The 16280-nt window shown below is 41.2% G+C and overlaps 1 protein-coding gene across 2 annotated transcripts in view; it reads right to left on the bottom strand.

Annotated features, from left to right (window-relative positions):
• Nucleotides 1-16280, bottom strand: part of SYK (spleen associated tyrosine kinase) — a 96880-nt gene that overhangs the window by 14385 nt on the left and 66215 nt on the right. For both annotated transcript variants that reach the window (XM_067745028.1, XM_067745029.1), the window contains 4 exons: nucleotides 10054-10135; nucleotides 8455-8632; nucleotides 4967-5176; nucleotides 3935-4124 (listed from right to left, as the gene is read on the bottom strand). In XM_067745028.1, the coding sequence (XP_067601129.1) occupies nucleotides 3935-4124; nucleotides 4967-5176; nucleotides 8455-8632; nucleotides 10054-10135 (660 nt within the window). The remainder of the gene's footprint in view (nucleotides 1-3934; nucleotides 4125-4966; nucleotides 5177-8454; nucleotides 8633-10053; nucleotides 10136-16280) is intronic.

Genomic DNA, 16280 nt, shown 5'->3' with positions numbered 1-16280 from the left:
AGACAATCTGTGTATCTCCATTTTGGGGGGATCAGTTATTGGGAGTTTACCATGTTATTTTGGTTGTGTCATGTTTCCCTGATTCTTCATGATCCTTGCAGCCTTGTGTAGGCATCTGTACATTTGAAGATGCAGCCACCTCTTCCAGACTGTATGGGGTGACTTCAGTAAGGAAGGACTTTCACCTGTGGGTGGGAGCATGCTGGAGCATACTTTGACCCTGGGTCTAGGACATGGGTCCCCAACCCCTGGGCCAAAGACCAGTACTGGGCTGTACAGCAGGAGGTAAGCAGCAGGCAAGCGAGAAAAGCTTCATCTGTTTTTACAACCACTCCCCATTCCTCGCATTACCACCTGAGCTCCGCCTCCTGTCAGATCAGTGGCAGCATAGATTCTCATAGGAGCACAAACCCTGCTGTGAACAGCACATGCAAGGGATCTACGTTGCGTGCTCCGTATGAGAATCTAATGACTGATGATCTCAGGTGGAGCTGAGGTGGTGATGCTAGCTCTGGGGAGTGGCTGCAAATACAGATTATCATTAGCAGAGAGGTTTGACTGCACAGAGCCCATAATAAATCAATTGCTTGCAGACTCATGTCAAAACCTTATCAGTGAGTGGCAAGTGAAAACAAGCCCCGGGCTCCCACTGATTCTGCATTATGGTGAGTTGTATAATTATTTCATTATATATTACAATGTAGTAATAATAGAAATAAAGTACACAATACATGTAATGTGCTTGAATCATCCCCAAACCATCCCCACCCCCGGTGTGTGGAAAAACTGTCTTCCACAAAACTGGTCCCTGGTGCCGAAAAAGTTGGGGACTGCTGGTCTAGGGTACAGGATATCAAGTGCAAGGGTATGTGATGGCTCCAGGTCTGGGGGTAGGGCTTGATGTTTCACTTGCTTACATCTCTGTGGTTCACAAAACAACAACTGTGTGCTCCTTGGCAATAGCTATAGGGGATCTGCAGTGGCTTCAAGGGCTGTTGGGGTCCTCAGTGGTACCTCCAGGCCCAGCAGCTAGGGACCAGGCAGGTGTTGGCAGTGGCCAGAGCCAGTGGTGTGCATATACTCAGCTGTGGGGGCTGGCTGCAGCTGCCTCTGTAGTGACTGGGGCTGGCTGCAAAACACATAGTGGCAAGGGCTGGGCCTAGCAGCACAGGTTGAGGCCAACTGTGGGTGCACTAGCAGCTGCAGTGACCCTGGGCTACTGACATGCTCTTTTGTGGCTGCAGAGACTTGCCATGGGTACATGCGTGGCACTAAAGGTGATGGGAGTTGGGCTGACAGTGTGTAAGTGTACAGCTGCAGGTGAGCCCAATGGTGCAGGCCAGTGACAGAAGACAGGGATATATCCAAGCCCACAAGATGCCATAGGGGCCTTGGCTGTCAGAGTGCACTCCTGCAGCCGCACAGGCTCATCCCAGGTATACGCACAGCAGTGGAGGCCAGTAATGGGATTTGAGCTGGCAGCGTGCAGGTGCACAGCTGCAGGAGATAGCCACGAGTGCACACATGCCGGTGGGGATCAGCCATTGGGGTCCAGGCAGCTGCAGCAGCTGGAGTGGGCTGCTGGTATGGATCCTGCTCCCCAGTGGGTGAGGTGGGGGGAGTAGGGAGGGACTCAGGTGGCTGGTGAATTAGAAAACCTGTAGGGCAAAAACCCTCAGCAGTGAAATCTGTGGGGAGTCCATGATGAGATCCTGCGTGATGAAAGCTGGGGGGATCTGCAGCATCTGTAAGGGCGGTTGAAGTCCTCAGTAGTGAAGGCTGCTGGGGTTCCTTTGCAGAGTAGGTCACCAGGAACCATGCTCACTCCTGCTGTGTAGCTGATAGTGGTAGCCCCCACTCTTCTCCCTTCTTCCTTGTTCCTAGCTGTCTCTAGACAGCTCAGCTTTGCTGGCCTCTGGGTTGGGTGAAACTGAAGCAGGTCCTTCGTGCACTGCTCCAAAAGGCTGGGGAAGCTGGTTGCTCACCCTGCTTTCCCTTTCCTGGTGAAGAGAACTCTTTCTAGCTGGGTTCTTGCCTCCACTGAGCAGTGCTGACCTGAGGGATGGGATGACGTAAGCAAAATTAAGCTATTGTTCCTTCCCTTTTTATGTAGCTATTCTCAAGTTTTTCGTTCCACTGTGCTGCTAAAGCTTCTTAAGTGGACTCCAGCATTCTCCCAGAGCTGTTTCATTCATGGATAGCTGTCTAACTGTTGATCTTTGTTGGGGGACAGAAGCCGGGGTCTCCTACTCCACCGTCTTGTTCCTGATCCTTTGCCTTTTACTTCTATACTGCCTTCTATATTTTCTTCCCCACTGATTTTCAGAGATTCACTGGTTTACTTTCAATGGTATGTTGTTTAATATCTGTGGCAGTTGAAAAAATTGGCCCTCGTGTTCTTTGACATTCCTCCCCACTCCCTTGAATATGGGTGGTCTGTGGCTGCTCTGACCAATAGAATAAGTGGACATGACTCTGAGTCAGTTCCTGGGCCCTGAACTTAGGAGCCTGGCGGCTTCCACTTCCTGCCTCTTGAGTAACTTGCTCTTAGGACCCAGCTGCCATGCTGTGAGTAAGCTCAGGGGCACATGGAGAGGCCACATGTAGTTAAGTTATTGTTTAATGGGTACAGCCCAGTGGAGGTCCCAGACCACAGCCCATGTCAAATCAGTCATTCGCTGTGTGAGTGAGCAGAGTGGAAATAAATCCTCTGCCCCCTTGGAACCACCTCCTGAGACACTGTGTGGAGCACAGATGCACCATTTCCACCAAGCTCTGCCTACAGTGTAGAACTGTGTGTAAATAAATGCTTGGCATTGTTTTAATGCACTAAGTTTTGGGATTATTTGTCATCTCAACTTCTTCGTCTCCTCTTTGAGTCCTTGTTTTAGTATATATTTTCTTCTAATTACCTTGATGAAGTGCATGTTACAAAGTGTCTCCAACATAAAATCTATTTTTTTCTGGTGTGCATGTGTGATTGTTATTCTAGGCTATTGTTCCCTTTGCTCCATCTCCCAGCAGTCCCTGCAAAGGGCTCACTTGATACTTTTCTCATGATGGCTCATTTCTGAAGCAGCTTTGCTTTGGGGCCAGCTTCTCTATGAAGAATGGAGTGAGGAGCTGTGATGGGAGCTCTGCTACTGTTGCTCGTACCTTTGTGCTGACCCTTAGCTGACCAAGAGCTGCTATCTGCTGCTATCTGTCATACCCACACCTGGCTCTCAGAGAAAGGGTGGGTGGGTAGGTGTGGATACTTAGGCGTATTTCTCCAGCCGCTCCAGGGTGTGGCACACAGGGCAATCCCACAGATCCCATCCTGCCATTCACTAGTTAGATCTTCAAGGTATGCTGTCTATTTCTGAGGTGGCTGGACATTCCCAGGGACCTGAAGAGGTGGGAATCTGTTCTTGGTACACTCTTCCACCACCTGGTCTCAATCCTAGTACATCTTCTAATTGATCAACATAGACTCTACATACAGACTGTGATTGAATTCATATGAGGATGGGGCTTTCTTATTTTTTCCCCTTCTTTTAGTTGCTATTAGTTCATGTGAGGGTTCAGAGAGGAGCTTTGAAAAGTCCTGCAAGAGTCAACTTGTTCAACGCATATTTTCCAAAACAATTTAACAAAGGAATTCTATTCTTGTTTTTTTCCAAATGAATCATCATTAATACCTTGATTCCCTATTGCTCCAAGGAACATAGTTTGGAAGATACTATTCTGAGTAAATCCCAAGTTGTGACATATTAGAGTATTTCCATTTTTTTAAACAATAGAATCAAAGCTTAAGAAGAAAATTTCTTACATAGTTATTTTTAAATAGGGAAATTGCTTCTTGAAACCCTACCATAATAAATTAAGAAAACATACATTTGCATTTCAGATTTTTACTACCTGATGCTCTGAATACTGGCTAAGTTGTTCCTACCTTGTAGTAGTTTTCATCAGCACGAAGTGCTTTGGAAAGTCCAAAATCACTGATCTTGGCATAATGTTGAGTAACCAGCAATACATTTCTTGCAGCCAGATCTCTGTGCACAAAATTGCACTCTTCCAAATACTTCATTCCCATAGACACCTGATGAACCAGCTCTATGATGTTCTTATCCTTGACATGCCTGAAAGTCACAAATGTGTTATTAGTGATAGTGAACAAGAGTCCATTTTAGAACAACCAACCATGCACACAGAATATGAACCCACTCACTTCCTATTCTTTTTAAGCAAGAGTCACAAATGGTGGTGACTGGTGTTCAGCTGGTAGAATTTTCAAGGTATGCTTTGAATTGCATGAAAAGCAGTATAATGGGGTGGTCAGACCTGGCTCACCAACAGACAGGCTTCAGTTGGAATCCCCCTTCCAATATTGGACAGCTAGCAAAACCAATCCTGAGTCTCAGTTAAGTATAAACATAATGTAGCAAATGGGATAAAGTAATCAGTGGCTATTATTATGACTTATTCCACGTGAGTTCCTCCATCTCAACCATGGCTGGAGATGAGCACAGAATGATTACTCCATCGATGGTTGTAATCAGTTAATAGCAATGGATGTTTTCAGAAGTAATTACTCAAGGGAATGTAGAGGTCAGCCAGACATGTAAAATATCACTGTTTTCTTTTATAATTGTTTATTTAAATATTTCTTTTAAAAGAGCATGTTTTTTCTGCTTGGTGAGGGGAGACTGCTTGCCAAGATAGTCTAAGGCTGATTCTATCACCAGGCCAGTACAGAGTGAGCAAAGGAGACCAAATTGTTGGATTAGAGTTTTTCTTTACACATTAAGAACTAAAGAGCACTTGATCCAAAGACTACAGCTCTCTTGTCTCCCTGAGTGTGGACCAACCCTGGGAAGGTGTGGGAGGAGACAAGGCTTCCTGTAGAAATCAGGTTATGATGTGCATTGGGCAGGTGGGCCCTGCCCCTCACAGTATGAGCTTCTGGGGTACCTAAGGATACCTGTTCTGCTGTAAATATTTGTTGAGTGGACCAAGTTCCGCCATCTCCATAACCAGCATCCAGGACTCGGCTTCGCATATCCCAATCATGCGCACGATGTAAGGGTTGTCAAGTTGCTGCATGACGTTTGCTTCTGCTAATAACTCATCTTTAAGAGCGGGGTCATTGGCCTCGTTTTTCAGGATTTTCACAGCCACTGTTTTCACAACTCTGCAAAAGAAATCACAACACATAAGAAGCTTTTCAAAGTGGCTCACATGTAGGTAACTATCTTTCATGAAGCATAATTCCTACGCTAGAAATGATGTTATAGAAATATCTGTCACAGAATGGAAATGCATCTTAAGAAGCCATGTTATACATGACTAATTTTCCAATCATGTTCTCTCATTTTATAGACAAGGAGAGGAACACTCAATTGGTTAAAAATAATGGGAGAGCGCTGAAGAATGCCGCAACCAAGCAGAAAGCCAACACACTGTAGAATATTTAAATAACTTTCCAACAAACTTTACAAACTATGACATACATGAATTCCAGTAACATCTTGAGATGTATCATCTCAGATTATGTGTAATGTATGTAAATACAACATGCCTTTAATATATGTTACAATGAATTTCTAGCTGGAGAATTAAAAAACATATACTATTAAAGCTCATAATTTATAAAACTTTTAAAAACTGAGCTCTGCTAATTTTAAGCACACTTCAACAAGTTTGAAAAAAACTAATTACTTTCCATTTTCTAATAAAAACACCACCTGGGTCATGTTTCAACTCTTGAAAATATTCTGATATAGTGGGGCTTAAATAAATGAATGCAACTTAACTACGTATGATTTGAGAAACTGCATCTCTCCATGATACAGTTCCCACAAATACAAGAAATATACCTCTTTTGTTGAACTCTGAAATGGGAGAATAAAAACAGAACTATCCCATAAAATAGGTAAAATAACAGAGTAACAGACTAAGTCTGACATACATTCAGAAAAGAACATACAGCTTCAGTGCAGAACTCAGAAGAGTATTTACACATTGGACACATGCTATAGCTCCTACACAGATAGAGATACACAGCATCACCAGCACCCTAGAAGACCCCTGCATCCTCTTCCTGAGACCAAGGAAATATTATCCTATGCTATCTCTAGACAGTTTATTGTTTTACCTTTCACATTTCAGTCTGCCATCCACCTGGAACTGGTTTCATGTATGGTGTGAGGTAGGGATCAAAATTAACAAGGAAAAACCTCTTGATTCTTCCCAATGTTTAAGGAAGAGAGAACACCCACAAACTCTTCCAGAAACAGAAAGAGGAAGGGAACTTCTCAACTCATTTTATGAGGATGACATTAACCTCATTAAAAAAAAAAGAAGTTACAAGAAAATAATTTACTGATATCCCTCATGAACGTAGATGTAAAAATTCAAAGGGAAATATTAATAAATTAAATTCAGTGATTTATGAAAAAGATATGATGAATATATAATTCATGAACAAGATGGGTTTATTCCAGGAATGCAAGGTGGGTTGAACATCTGAAAGTCAATCAGTATAATTCACCACATGAACACAATAAAGGAGAAAAAGCCTGTGGTCCTAGCAGCAGAGGAGAAGAAGTACACAAAAAAATGTAATACACATTTAGGATTAAAAACAAATCCCTCAGAAAAGTAGAATAGAAGGAAACTTTCATAATCTGATAAACAGTAGCTATAAACCTAATGGTGAAATGTGGAAAGTTTTCCCCCTGAAATCAGGAAGGAGGAATGAGGCTACTGCCACTTTTATTCAACACTGAACCACAGTTCCTAGTTAGTACAATAAGGCAAGGAAGAAATATAAAAATATAAGGATTGGATGGGATGAAATAAAACTGTTGTTATTTATAGATATATTTCTGGGTCAAAGAATACATAGATAAACTACTGGAAATAATAAGTGAGAAATAATAGGGGACTTTAAGCAAAGTTGCTGGGTATCAGGCCAACAGACTAAACCAGTCATATTCCTGCATTCAAGCAATGCCAAGGAATAACAAGTAAGAATTTTTAAATTAGACCACATATATTAACATCAAAAATACTAACTACCTATGAATGAATCCAACAAAGAAGCTGTACAAGACCTCTACACAAAAAAACTAAACAACTCTGCTCAGAGAAATAAAAGACCCAAGTAAATGGAAGGATGGGTCACTGTTATTGATTGGAAGACTCAGGATTGTAAAGACATCATTTTGCCCCAAATTCACCTATATGGCCTCTCCTCTCCCCAAATCTCTAGCTGAAATTATGTATCTATAGTTATATCTATGTTGATTTATATATTTAATTAAGCAAGGAATTTGAGTATCACAAACTAGTTGAGAACATCTATACCTTAATACAGGATAATTTATATTCATTTTACAAAATAACTGTGATATATATATGTATACACATATATTTAAAAATAAGCACAGCAGTCACATATATATATATACATATACACATACATACATATATATATACATATACACATACATATATATATATATATATATATATATATATATATATATATATATACACATGTATCCACACACACATACGGTGGAAGGGGCAGGATTAAAAGTGTAAGTTTCTGTGCATACTTTTGTCTATATTTTTGACCCTTGAATCATTTACATGATTCAAGGGTCAAGAAAAAAAATTTACACTAATTCCTTAAATTTAAAATAGCATCAAACAACCAAACCCAATTATATTCCTATCAAACAGATTTTCAGAGAAGATTTGTTTCAAAGGACTTTAGAAACCAGTATTTTTCAAAGTACTTAGGAACCAGTACTTTTACTGAACATTCCCTGTTGGATTCCTTCTAAAGACCAAATGAAGTACAAAGAGATTTTTAGTAATTTAGCAATTCTAACTGTTATGTAATATATACTATTATTTGAAATTACAGGATAAAGCAAATAATTATGCTAAGGATATTTGTAATCAAGAATTTTCTGGTTAAGGGAAATGAGACACAATATTTAAAAATCAAAGAAAATAAGTGAGAACACTGGGTTATCACTGAATGATTGCATTTTAATTAATTAGTACATATGTGCACGTGTGTACATATAAAGATCAAAAAAAATATAGACACGTTTGTTAACAGTAGTGGTGTTTGAGTGGTAAAGTAGGATGTTTTTATTTTCTTATATTTTGCTTGTTTCTATTTTCTAATTCTCTGGAAGGGACACATAATGCATCTAAACTAATATGTATATAATTATTACATACACAGTTAATATATATAATGGATGCTTTCACTTCAATTGTACCAGAACAGAACAAAAACTACACTGTTGATAACAAAGGATTTAGCTATGCTAGGTTAAATTTTGCATTTGAGATTAAATAAACACAATACATGTATATGTGGTAGTTTCGAGAATGTAAGCTCACATGAGAATGAGTGTGTTGTGACAGGGCACAGCTTTGACTTACTTTTTCATCTGGTAGTAGCCCTTCTTCACCGTCCCAAAGTTCCCAGAGCCCAGTTCCTTGTCCTCCAGGGTCAGCAGCTTCCGGTCCAGGTAGACCTCTTTGGGCCTGATCTCCTCGGGGTCTGCATAGGGGCTTTCATAGACCTCGGTGTCCATGGGCAAGGCTTCTCTCTGGGCTTCTGCAACGCAGTCAAGAAATGCACAACCCTGGGGCTGGATCCCCCATGAAACTGCCATCGTCCCCCCCACCCCTACCTCCTGGGCTCACAGCTTGCCTTTTAAGACCTTGGTTACCTTGGGCAGTTATGGTGTCTGTGAGCGCTCAAAGCACTCAAGGCAGCTGGTAGCGGGGTAGGAAAAAGCCCTTCATCCCTGTTGTACTTGACCCCTGTTCTTGCACTAATGAACATCGAGAAAGGGTCTTCCTGCCAGAGGCAAAGACAGATGGGGCCCTCCTAATGGGCCGTGGTGGCTTTAAACTATGTCTGAAAATTGTGACCCTCCTTCATTGAGAGGTGGAATCTATGTCACCTCACCTCAGTGGCTTTTGTAATCATGTCAACCAACAGAGTGTATCAGAAGTGATGTCTGTGATATACTCAGGCAAGGTTCTAAAAGGCCATGCACCTTCTGCCTGGGCTGCTGGAAATCTGCTTCTTGAAGCTTCAGATGCTATGCAATTGTCTAACTGCCCCGACTCCTTCTATGCTGTGAGAATGTTCCAGTCAGCCCAGGTGGAGAGACCAGACTGAGAGCCTCCGAGGCTCTGTGGAGACAGGGAGATGCTGGCCAGCCGCCAGAGCCCCGGCCCCAGTCTCACCACAGCCTCCACCCCCTGCTGGCCCAGCTCCACCCCCAATCTCCCTGCAAGAGGCCCTGAGCCACCATGGACCAGCTCAGCCTTGTCCAGATTCATGATCTGCATGAGATAATTAAATGATTGCTGTTGATTTAAGCTACTAAGTTTGGGGGTGCTTTTCTTTTTGTAGCATTAAACAGACCAAGTTCACCAATTTAAAAAAACCTGGGGCCACCTAGAAAACCTAAGAAGGTCACCTAGAGGTCCCATTTCTGATCAGTCTAGTAGAGGCCTATTGAGTTTGAGGGGGTGCCTCTCTGAATCCTATCCTCTCCTGGCCTCACAGAATCACTACAATTCCCTGAACATGTGTTGAATTCCAACAACTCAGACATTCCTTCAGTTTTTACCAGTCACCCATTTCTTTCTGCACCTCCTGCTGAAACGTATTCCTGAACACAGACATTTTTCCAAGAACAGGATCTTAGAAATGGAAACTTTGAGTAGTATCAGTTATTGTTGCAAGAGGTGAGAAATCCTGAAGCAGCAGGACTGAAGGATATTTTCAACGTGGCCAATTTATTGTGATGGAGGCCGTACAGACCATTTCATCCAACAGACAGCACTGCTCACAGACACGTGGCATCTGTCCCCCGCCACCAGATGACAGGACCACTTGCTGCTAACCAGTGCTATGTTACAGCTGCTGACAGTGGGGTGAGCTCACCCTGCAATCGGCAAGGGACTGTGGGAGACAGCTCTGTGCTGTGAACACCCAGGGACAAAAGGTGCATCTCTCACCTCTTTCGTTGGCCCAGGGCCCTCGGTCTGGCTCATAAGGGTTGAACGTCACCGAACTTTCTGGCCTTTGGGATGAGGAGCCCTGAGGCACACAAATGATAACAGCTCACTTTTCTTCAGGGATAACACTGTTGAGTTGATCTGCGTAATTATTTTTATTTCCAAATAATCACATTTTAACTTAAGCAGGGAAGACAAAGGAAGGAACTAGGAAAAGAGACGGGAAAATAACAACGACATGGCTTATCTCATTCTTTGGGCAACTGATGGGATGCTGTGAGGGTTAAATAAAGCTCTTGCTCCCACAAAGAAAGGGGCAGGCAGGGGTCCCATTGTGAGAGAATTAATCGTAACTGTTTGGGTGGTATTCCTTCCTACTTACATGCCCTTTCAAATCCTACTTCCACTTACTAAAAGATGCTGAAGATTCTCATTATCCCTTTGGATTTGTTTTCCTCCATTACTTCTTTCCCTTTAATATTATATTGTAGGGAAGTTATTTAAAAAGAAACACTAGGTATCCACCAGCTGCTCCCACCCACTCCCCAACTCCAAATACCTATGCCTTCCTAGTATCCTCTTATATCTTTATCATCCATGGAGATGTAGCAACTTTTGGGTAGATGCCAGAGGGTAGTGCTGGTCAGTAAACTAGAGGTCCCAAGAGGAAGCGGCTGCCAGCAGCCCAGGGTCCACTGCCCCTGCTGTCGATCTTCATCATTGTCATAATCATCATCATCATGGACCCTGTGAGATGGGGAAGCCTCTTTTTGCTAGCCAGAAGGAAAGTAATTCTTGCTTGTACTCAGAGCAGGTAACTGAAGCATATGGAGACAAAGCCTTGCTGGCCATTATTAATGGCAACCTTCCGTATTATTTATTCAATTTGCATCAGTCTGCAGCATGAAATAATGGGGGAAAAAATCCACTGTTATATTCTTATATCCTTTCCCTTCCAAAAGTCTCTATCTCGAAGTCTGTCTGATCCACCTTCACCCCAACTTAAAACAAGGGTATTGCTACTAAATTTGGTTCATGGGAAAACCACGATTCAAACTATTTTTTTGGCATGAGTGAGTGGAAATTTTATATATCTATTTACCTTAGCAGTGCCCAAACACTGGCCACAAAGGAATGAGATACTGCCAGATTTTGGAGAAATTTAAAGAAACAGAGACAGTAAGCTTAATTTTACACAGTCACTTATCTCCTGGTACACACTGAATCTTCTGCTGCCTTCCTGATACCCCAAGCCCGGGAACCAAAAGTACAGTAACAAAGTCACAGTGCATCACTGCCGCCACTTGTCCACTTGTCTCCAAACCTTCTTGCTACCTACTGAGCTCTACAGAGCCACTGCTCACTGGGCAAAGGCCCTTCTGACAGCCTACGGGACATTCGCTCTTATGTGTCAATGGCGTGTCACTGGATCCATTTTCTGACGACTATCTCAGCATTCTTATCAAACTGTTTAATAGAAGTAGCTATGATATATCAAAAATGAAAACAGAATATAAGTTACAGGGGGCATAGTCATTTATACACTGAATTAGAGCTTTTCTACTAAATTTGGTTCACTCAACCCACCACTGATGCTAAACAAAAATGGGTTCAACAAACACATGATGAATGAATGAATGAATGAATGGAGATACCCTTCAAACTGGGAGATGTGAAGTGTAAACTTAATGTGATTTAAAAGTGAATTCTCTCTCAAGTTCTTATATTAACAAAGAATAGGTGTGGATAATTCCAAATGACAATATACCACTTTTAAAAATTTACATATAATTCCGAGATTATCGGACGTGCTGTGAGCTCACTTCTCATTTATAAAATAATTATCCTGTCTCAACAGAACTGTCCTAGGAGAAACTAGGTAATTCCCAAGGCTTGCCATCCTCCTGCTCTGCTCAATTGTCTCTAGCAATCAAACTCTAAGATGGAAATAGTTTGCAAATTTTAAAAAAAGGTCTCTTTTAGGTTCATATTGACTATCATTTCAATTTCTCTGATTTTCCCTCGAGGTAGGGAGGTTCTGAATCCAAAGAGACAAAACTTCAAGACACCAGGACCAACCATCATGGACAAAGACAGGGCACCAGCACCCCTTCTCTTGACTGGAAGACCTCCCACCCTTTGTTCACTTAGAGATGTATCCTGGGTCTGCAGCCTCTCCATCCCTGATGGAATGTTCTCCAGAGCAGGACTTCATAAAGGCTGTTACAATTAAGTCAAAGTGCAATTACCTGCCATATGAATCCTGTGGGAGAGAATTTAAAAACAGAGGTAGGGGTGTAAAAAGTACTGAAAAGGATACTAGGGCACGAGGAGTAAGAATCAGTAGGGACGGACACAGTTTGCCTAAAGCCCTGGACACAGTAATGTATACTCTGATTAGCTGTGTAGTGCTCACCCCTCATCTGTCTTGGCTATGGATAAGGAAATGGGTTGGGGGTCTTCTTTGAAAGGTTGGGTCCCATCTTTTAAGCTGAGGTGGTTCAGGACTTCATTTCAATGCTGCCCACATGGACCACCACTTGACTAGGAGCCTTTGCAGAGCCTTGAGTTTCCCTCAATAACCACATCTGCTCCCTGTGCGGACCCCTCGGCGCTCCCTGCCCTGACGGGGACAGAGGATGGAACTACACTCGAGAGACTGTTCTTTGGAAGAAATGGGAGGTTTTCTGCTGTGTCTGTTAAAAGGGTAGTATTGACTTTATGTGAAGATGAAGATACAAAATACAAGTTTCATCTTTCCCAGAGTACTCGGTGAATATGCCATTAGTAAAACAATGACAAAAGCCCTCTGGAATCAAATGCTCAGTTGAAAAGGAGAATTTGAGGACTTTGTAAAGAATGAGCTCTAAGGCAAAATGATAAATTATCGAAGAATTTAAAGAATTTAAAGAAATTTTAATTTAATGAAAAACATATTGCTGGTCCAGTTCGCTGGTCCAGTCTATCATTTGTCATTATTCTTTCTTCCTTGTATTTGATAACTTATTCTGTCCTAATCAATAGCATCCCCTTTTCTACACAGAGAACAAGGTATAAATGAAATGTTGACTGTTGCTTTTTTCCCCATTTTTGCTGGTATTCGAAACAGAAGTCAAAGCTGAAGGACACCACTAGATGGCACTAGCTACCTTAGCTTTCCATCTTCCAAAGAGCAATTTGCGATTTTTCTTTAAGTTTTGCAAATTCAGGTAAAAACAGATCACTCCACAACAACAAAAAGAATATTTGTTTAGGTTATAAATTATGATCTGTGATCTCTGACTGGCCAGGCTTAACTGCAAGTAGGATATATATTTGACAAATATTCTTTCCGTGCCTGTTTCTAAGAAGTGCACATTCAGAAGTGAACAAAGGAGAGAAAAAAAATATTGCTGTTATGGAGCTGGTAGGCTAATTCAGAGTTTCCTGATTGGGGAGTATTGCTAGATGTTCTGATGGCCATTTATAGACTTTAATTTTTAGACTTCTTAAAAGACATTTTCAAATCAGGCAACAGCAGTAATAAAGATGACAACATATTTGTCACAACTGAAGTGACAAAAAGAACCAGTAGGCTTCAGAAATATTGGCTGCCCAAACCAGACATGGTTCTGGTCTCTGGTGGAATGACCGTGGTCCCAATGGGGACTAAGGTTCCACAGGTGAAGGCAGACTCTTCTTGGCCAGGGTATGAGATAATCTTAGGTTTGCTTCAGATCCATGAAAATAAACACTTCACCTTCATAATTAATCTTCCCTCACCTTAGAAGCAAAGATCTAAAATCTGGCCCTTTATAATCATGTGGAAATATTTTCTCAGGGGTCTGGTCCACTGCTCCCACATTACCAAGTAAATGGGTATGACTTAAGGATTCTTCTTTCTCTCCCAGCTGAACACTAGTGAATCATGTATGAAAATGTCTTAGGGCTTCCCTGGTGGCGCAGTGGTTGAGAGTCTGTCTGCCGATGCAGGGCACGTGGGTTCGTGCCCCGGTCCGGGAGGATCCCACATGCCGCGGAGCGGCTGGGCCCGTGAGCCACGGCCGTTGAGCCTGCGCGTCCATAGCCCGTGCTCCGCAATGGGAGAGGCCACAGCAGTGAGAGGCCCACATACCGCAAAAAAAAAATAAATAAAATGTCTTAAAATATTCCAACCAGCAATGTATGTGTTGGAATAAAACATGTAAAATGGGTTTTAACTTGAAATTCTGGAACACTTTTCCACAACTAAGATAAATGTGAATGCTATGTCTCATCTTAGAGACTCTGCCTTTGAACTGTGAAACAGAAGCACAGTCTTTAAGGCTGCTGTTGTTCCAACTCTGCCAATCATCCTTAATAGAAGGATAGGTTTATGCACTTAAAGTAGCAAAGAAAAATATTCCAAGGCTAATAACAGGAGACATTTTATTCCTGTAAGGACTACAAGTCCTTAGAGTAAGTGATGGCAGGGGGTAAGGAGAGGGTGAATTATACTTTGATTTTTCAATTAAATCCATTTATATTTTTAAGTGTTAAAACGTACTAATCTCTAAAGAGAAGAAAAATACACCTGCTCTAAAGATTTTATTATGGAATTTCAAATTATCTGATTAATAATATTCTGCAGATCAAAAAACACTTGTCATTAACTACCTACATGCTAGAGTTAATTCAAGTTCGAACATGTCCATTTTGTGCCTGAATTATTAAAAACAACTATTTATATTGATCAAATTAACAAATTCAAGAAAATTATTTACACCTTAGCTTAACAAATGGGATATTTGACATAATTCCCACAAGTCTTTTCTCATGACTGGTTAAATAATGGAAAATTCCCCTTCTATTTGTGAAAACGTAAGTATTAGTTCTCCTAAAATATTTCTGGTGAGCAATTAAAATATTTTTAATCCATTGCTTAAATCACACAATCCTTCCTTTATCAATTAACTATTGATATTTTTGATATTTATGAAAATTCAATGCATACTTCAAAGTTGTTATAAATTTACATAGGGACTTCCCTGGTGGTCCCGGGAAGTGGTAAAGAATCCATCTTACAGTGCAGGGGACACAGGTTCAATCCTGGTCAGAGAACTAAGATCCCACATGCCTTGGGACAACTAAGCCCGTGCACCACAAATACTGAGCTCACACGCCTCAACTAGAGAGCCCGTGTGCCACAAACTACAGAGCCCACGCGCTCTGGAGCTTGTGCACCACAACTAGAAAAGAGAAAACCCCCATGCCACAACTAGAGAGAAGCTCGTGCACCACAACGAGAGCCCACGCACCGCAACGAAAGATCCTGCATGCCTCAACAAAGAGCTCACGTGCCGTAACTAAGACTCGATACAGCCAGAAAATAAAAATAAATAAATAAATAAATAATAGAAAAAAGAAACAGCAACAGCATGCTTTAAAAATAAATAGACAACAGCCCTCTTTTAGCCAGAAAAGTATTTCCACAGTATTAATCAGATTAGTTTCTAATATTTAATTATCCTTTAAAATTGATTAAATAATTTAGGAGGGGCAAATTGTAAAAGGCACAACAGGGTTTACTATGAAAAGCGGGTCTGCTTGACACCCCATTTCCTACTCCCAAGGCAACTAGTGTTATCAGTATTTTCTGTATTCTTCTGGAACATTCTACACTATATCAGCACATATATACGTGCATGACTTTGTTGTCTTCAATTAACATTGTATTTTGGAAACAATTCTAGATCTCAGCTACCCATCACAGTATGAATTTTATTGTAGCTGATTTCATTTATTTCTCATTGCTTGTCTTTTAAATTATTTCCAGATTTTGTCAATGATACAACGTTAGAATAAACATTTTCATATATACATGATTACACATAAGTGCAAGAATATCTGTATGATAAATACCTACAAGTAAAATTGCAGTTAAGAGGTTATATGTACTCTCCATTTTGATGGATGTTGTGAGATTGCCTTTCTTACAGATTGTACCATTTCACACTTCTCCAATAAATTACAGCTGTGCTTACTCACCACACCCTTGTGTGGTGTCACCAAGCTTGTTTATTTGGATCAGCTTCACAGGCGGACATAAGGGAGCCCCACAGTTTTAACTTGCATTTCTCTTATATGAAATGGAACAGCTTTTCCTATGTTTAAGAGCTATTTATGTTTGCTTTACTATAAACTATTGCCCATTAATCTGTTAGACAGTTAAAACTTTTATTAATTTATAGAAACTCCTTACATATTAA

Source organism: Pseudorca crassidens, chromosome 7, assembly GCF_039906515.1.
Source record: "Pseudorca crassidens isolate mPseCra1 chromosome 7, mPseCra1.hap1, whole genome shotgun sequence".
Taxonomy (NCBI): Eukaryota; Metazoa; Chordata; class Mammalia; order Artiodactyla; family Delphinidae; genus Pseudorca; species Pseudorca crassidens.
This window is presented reverse-complemented; position numbering and strand designations above follow the sequence as displayed.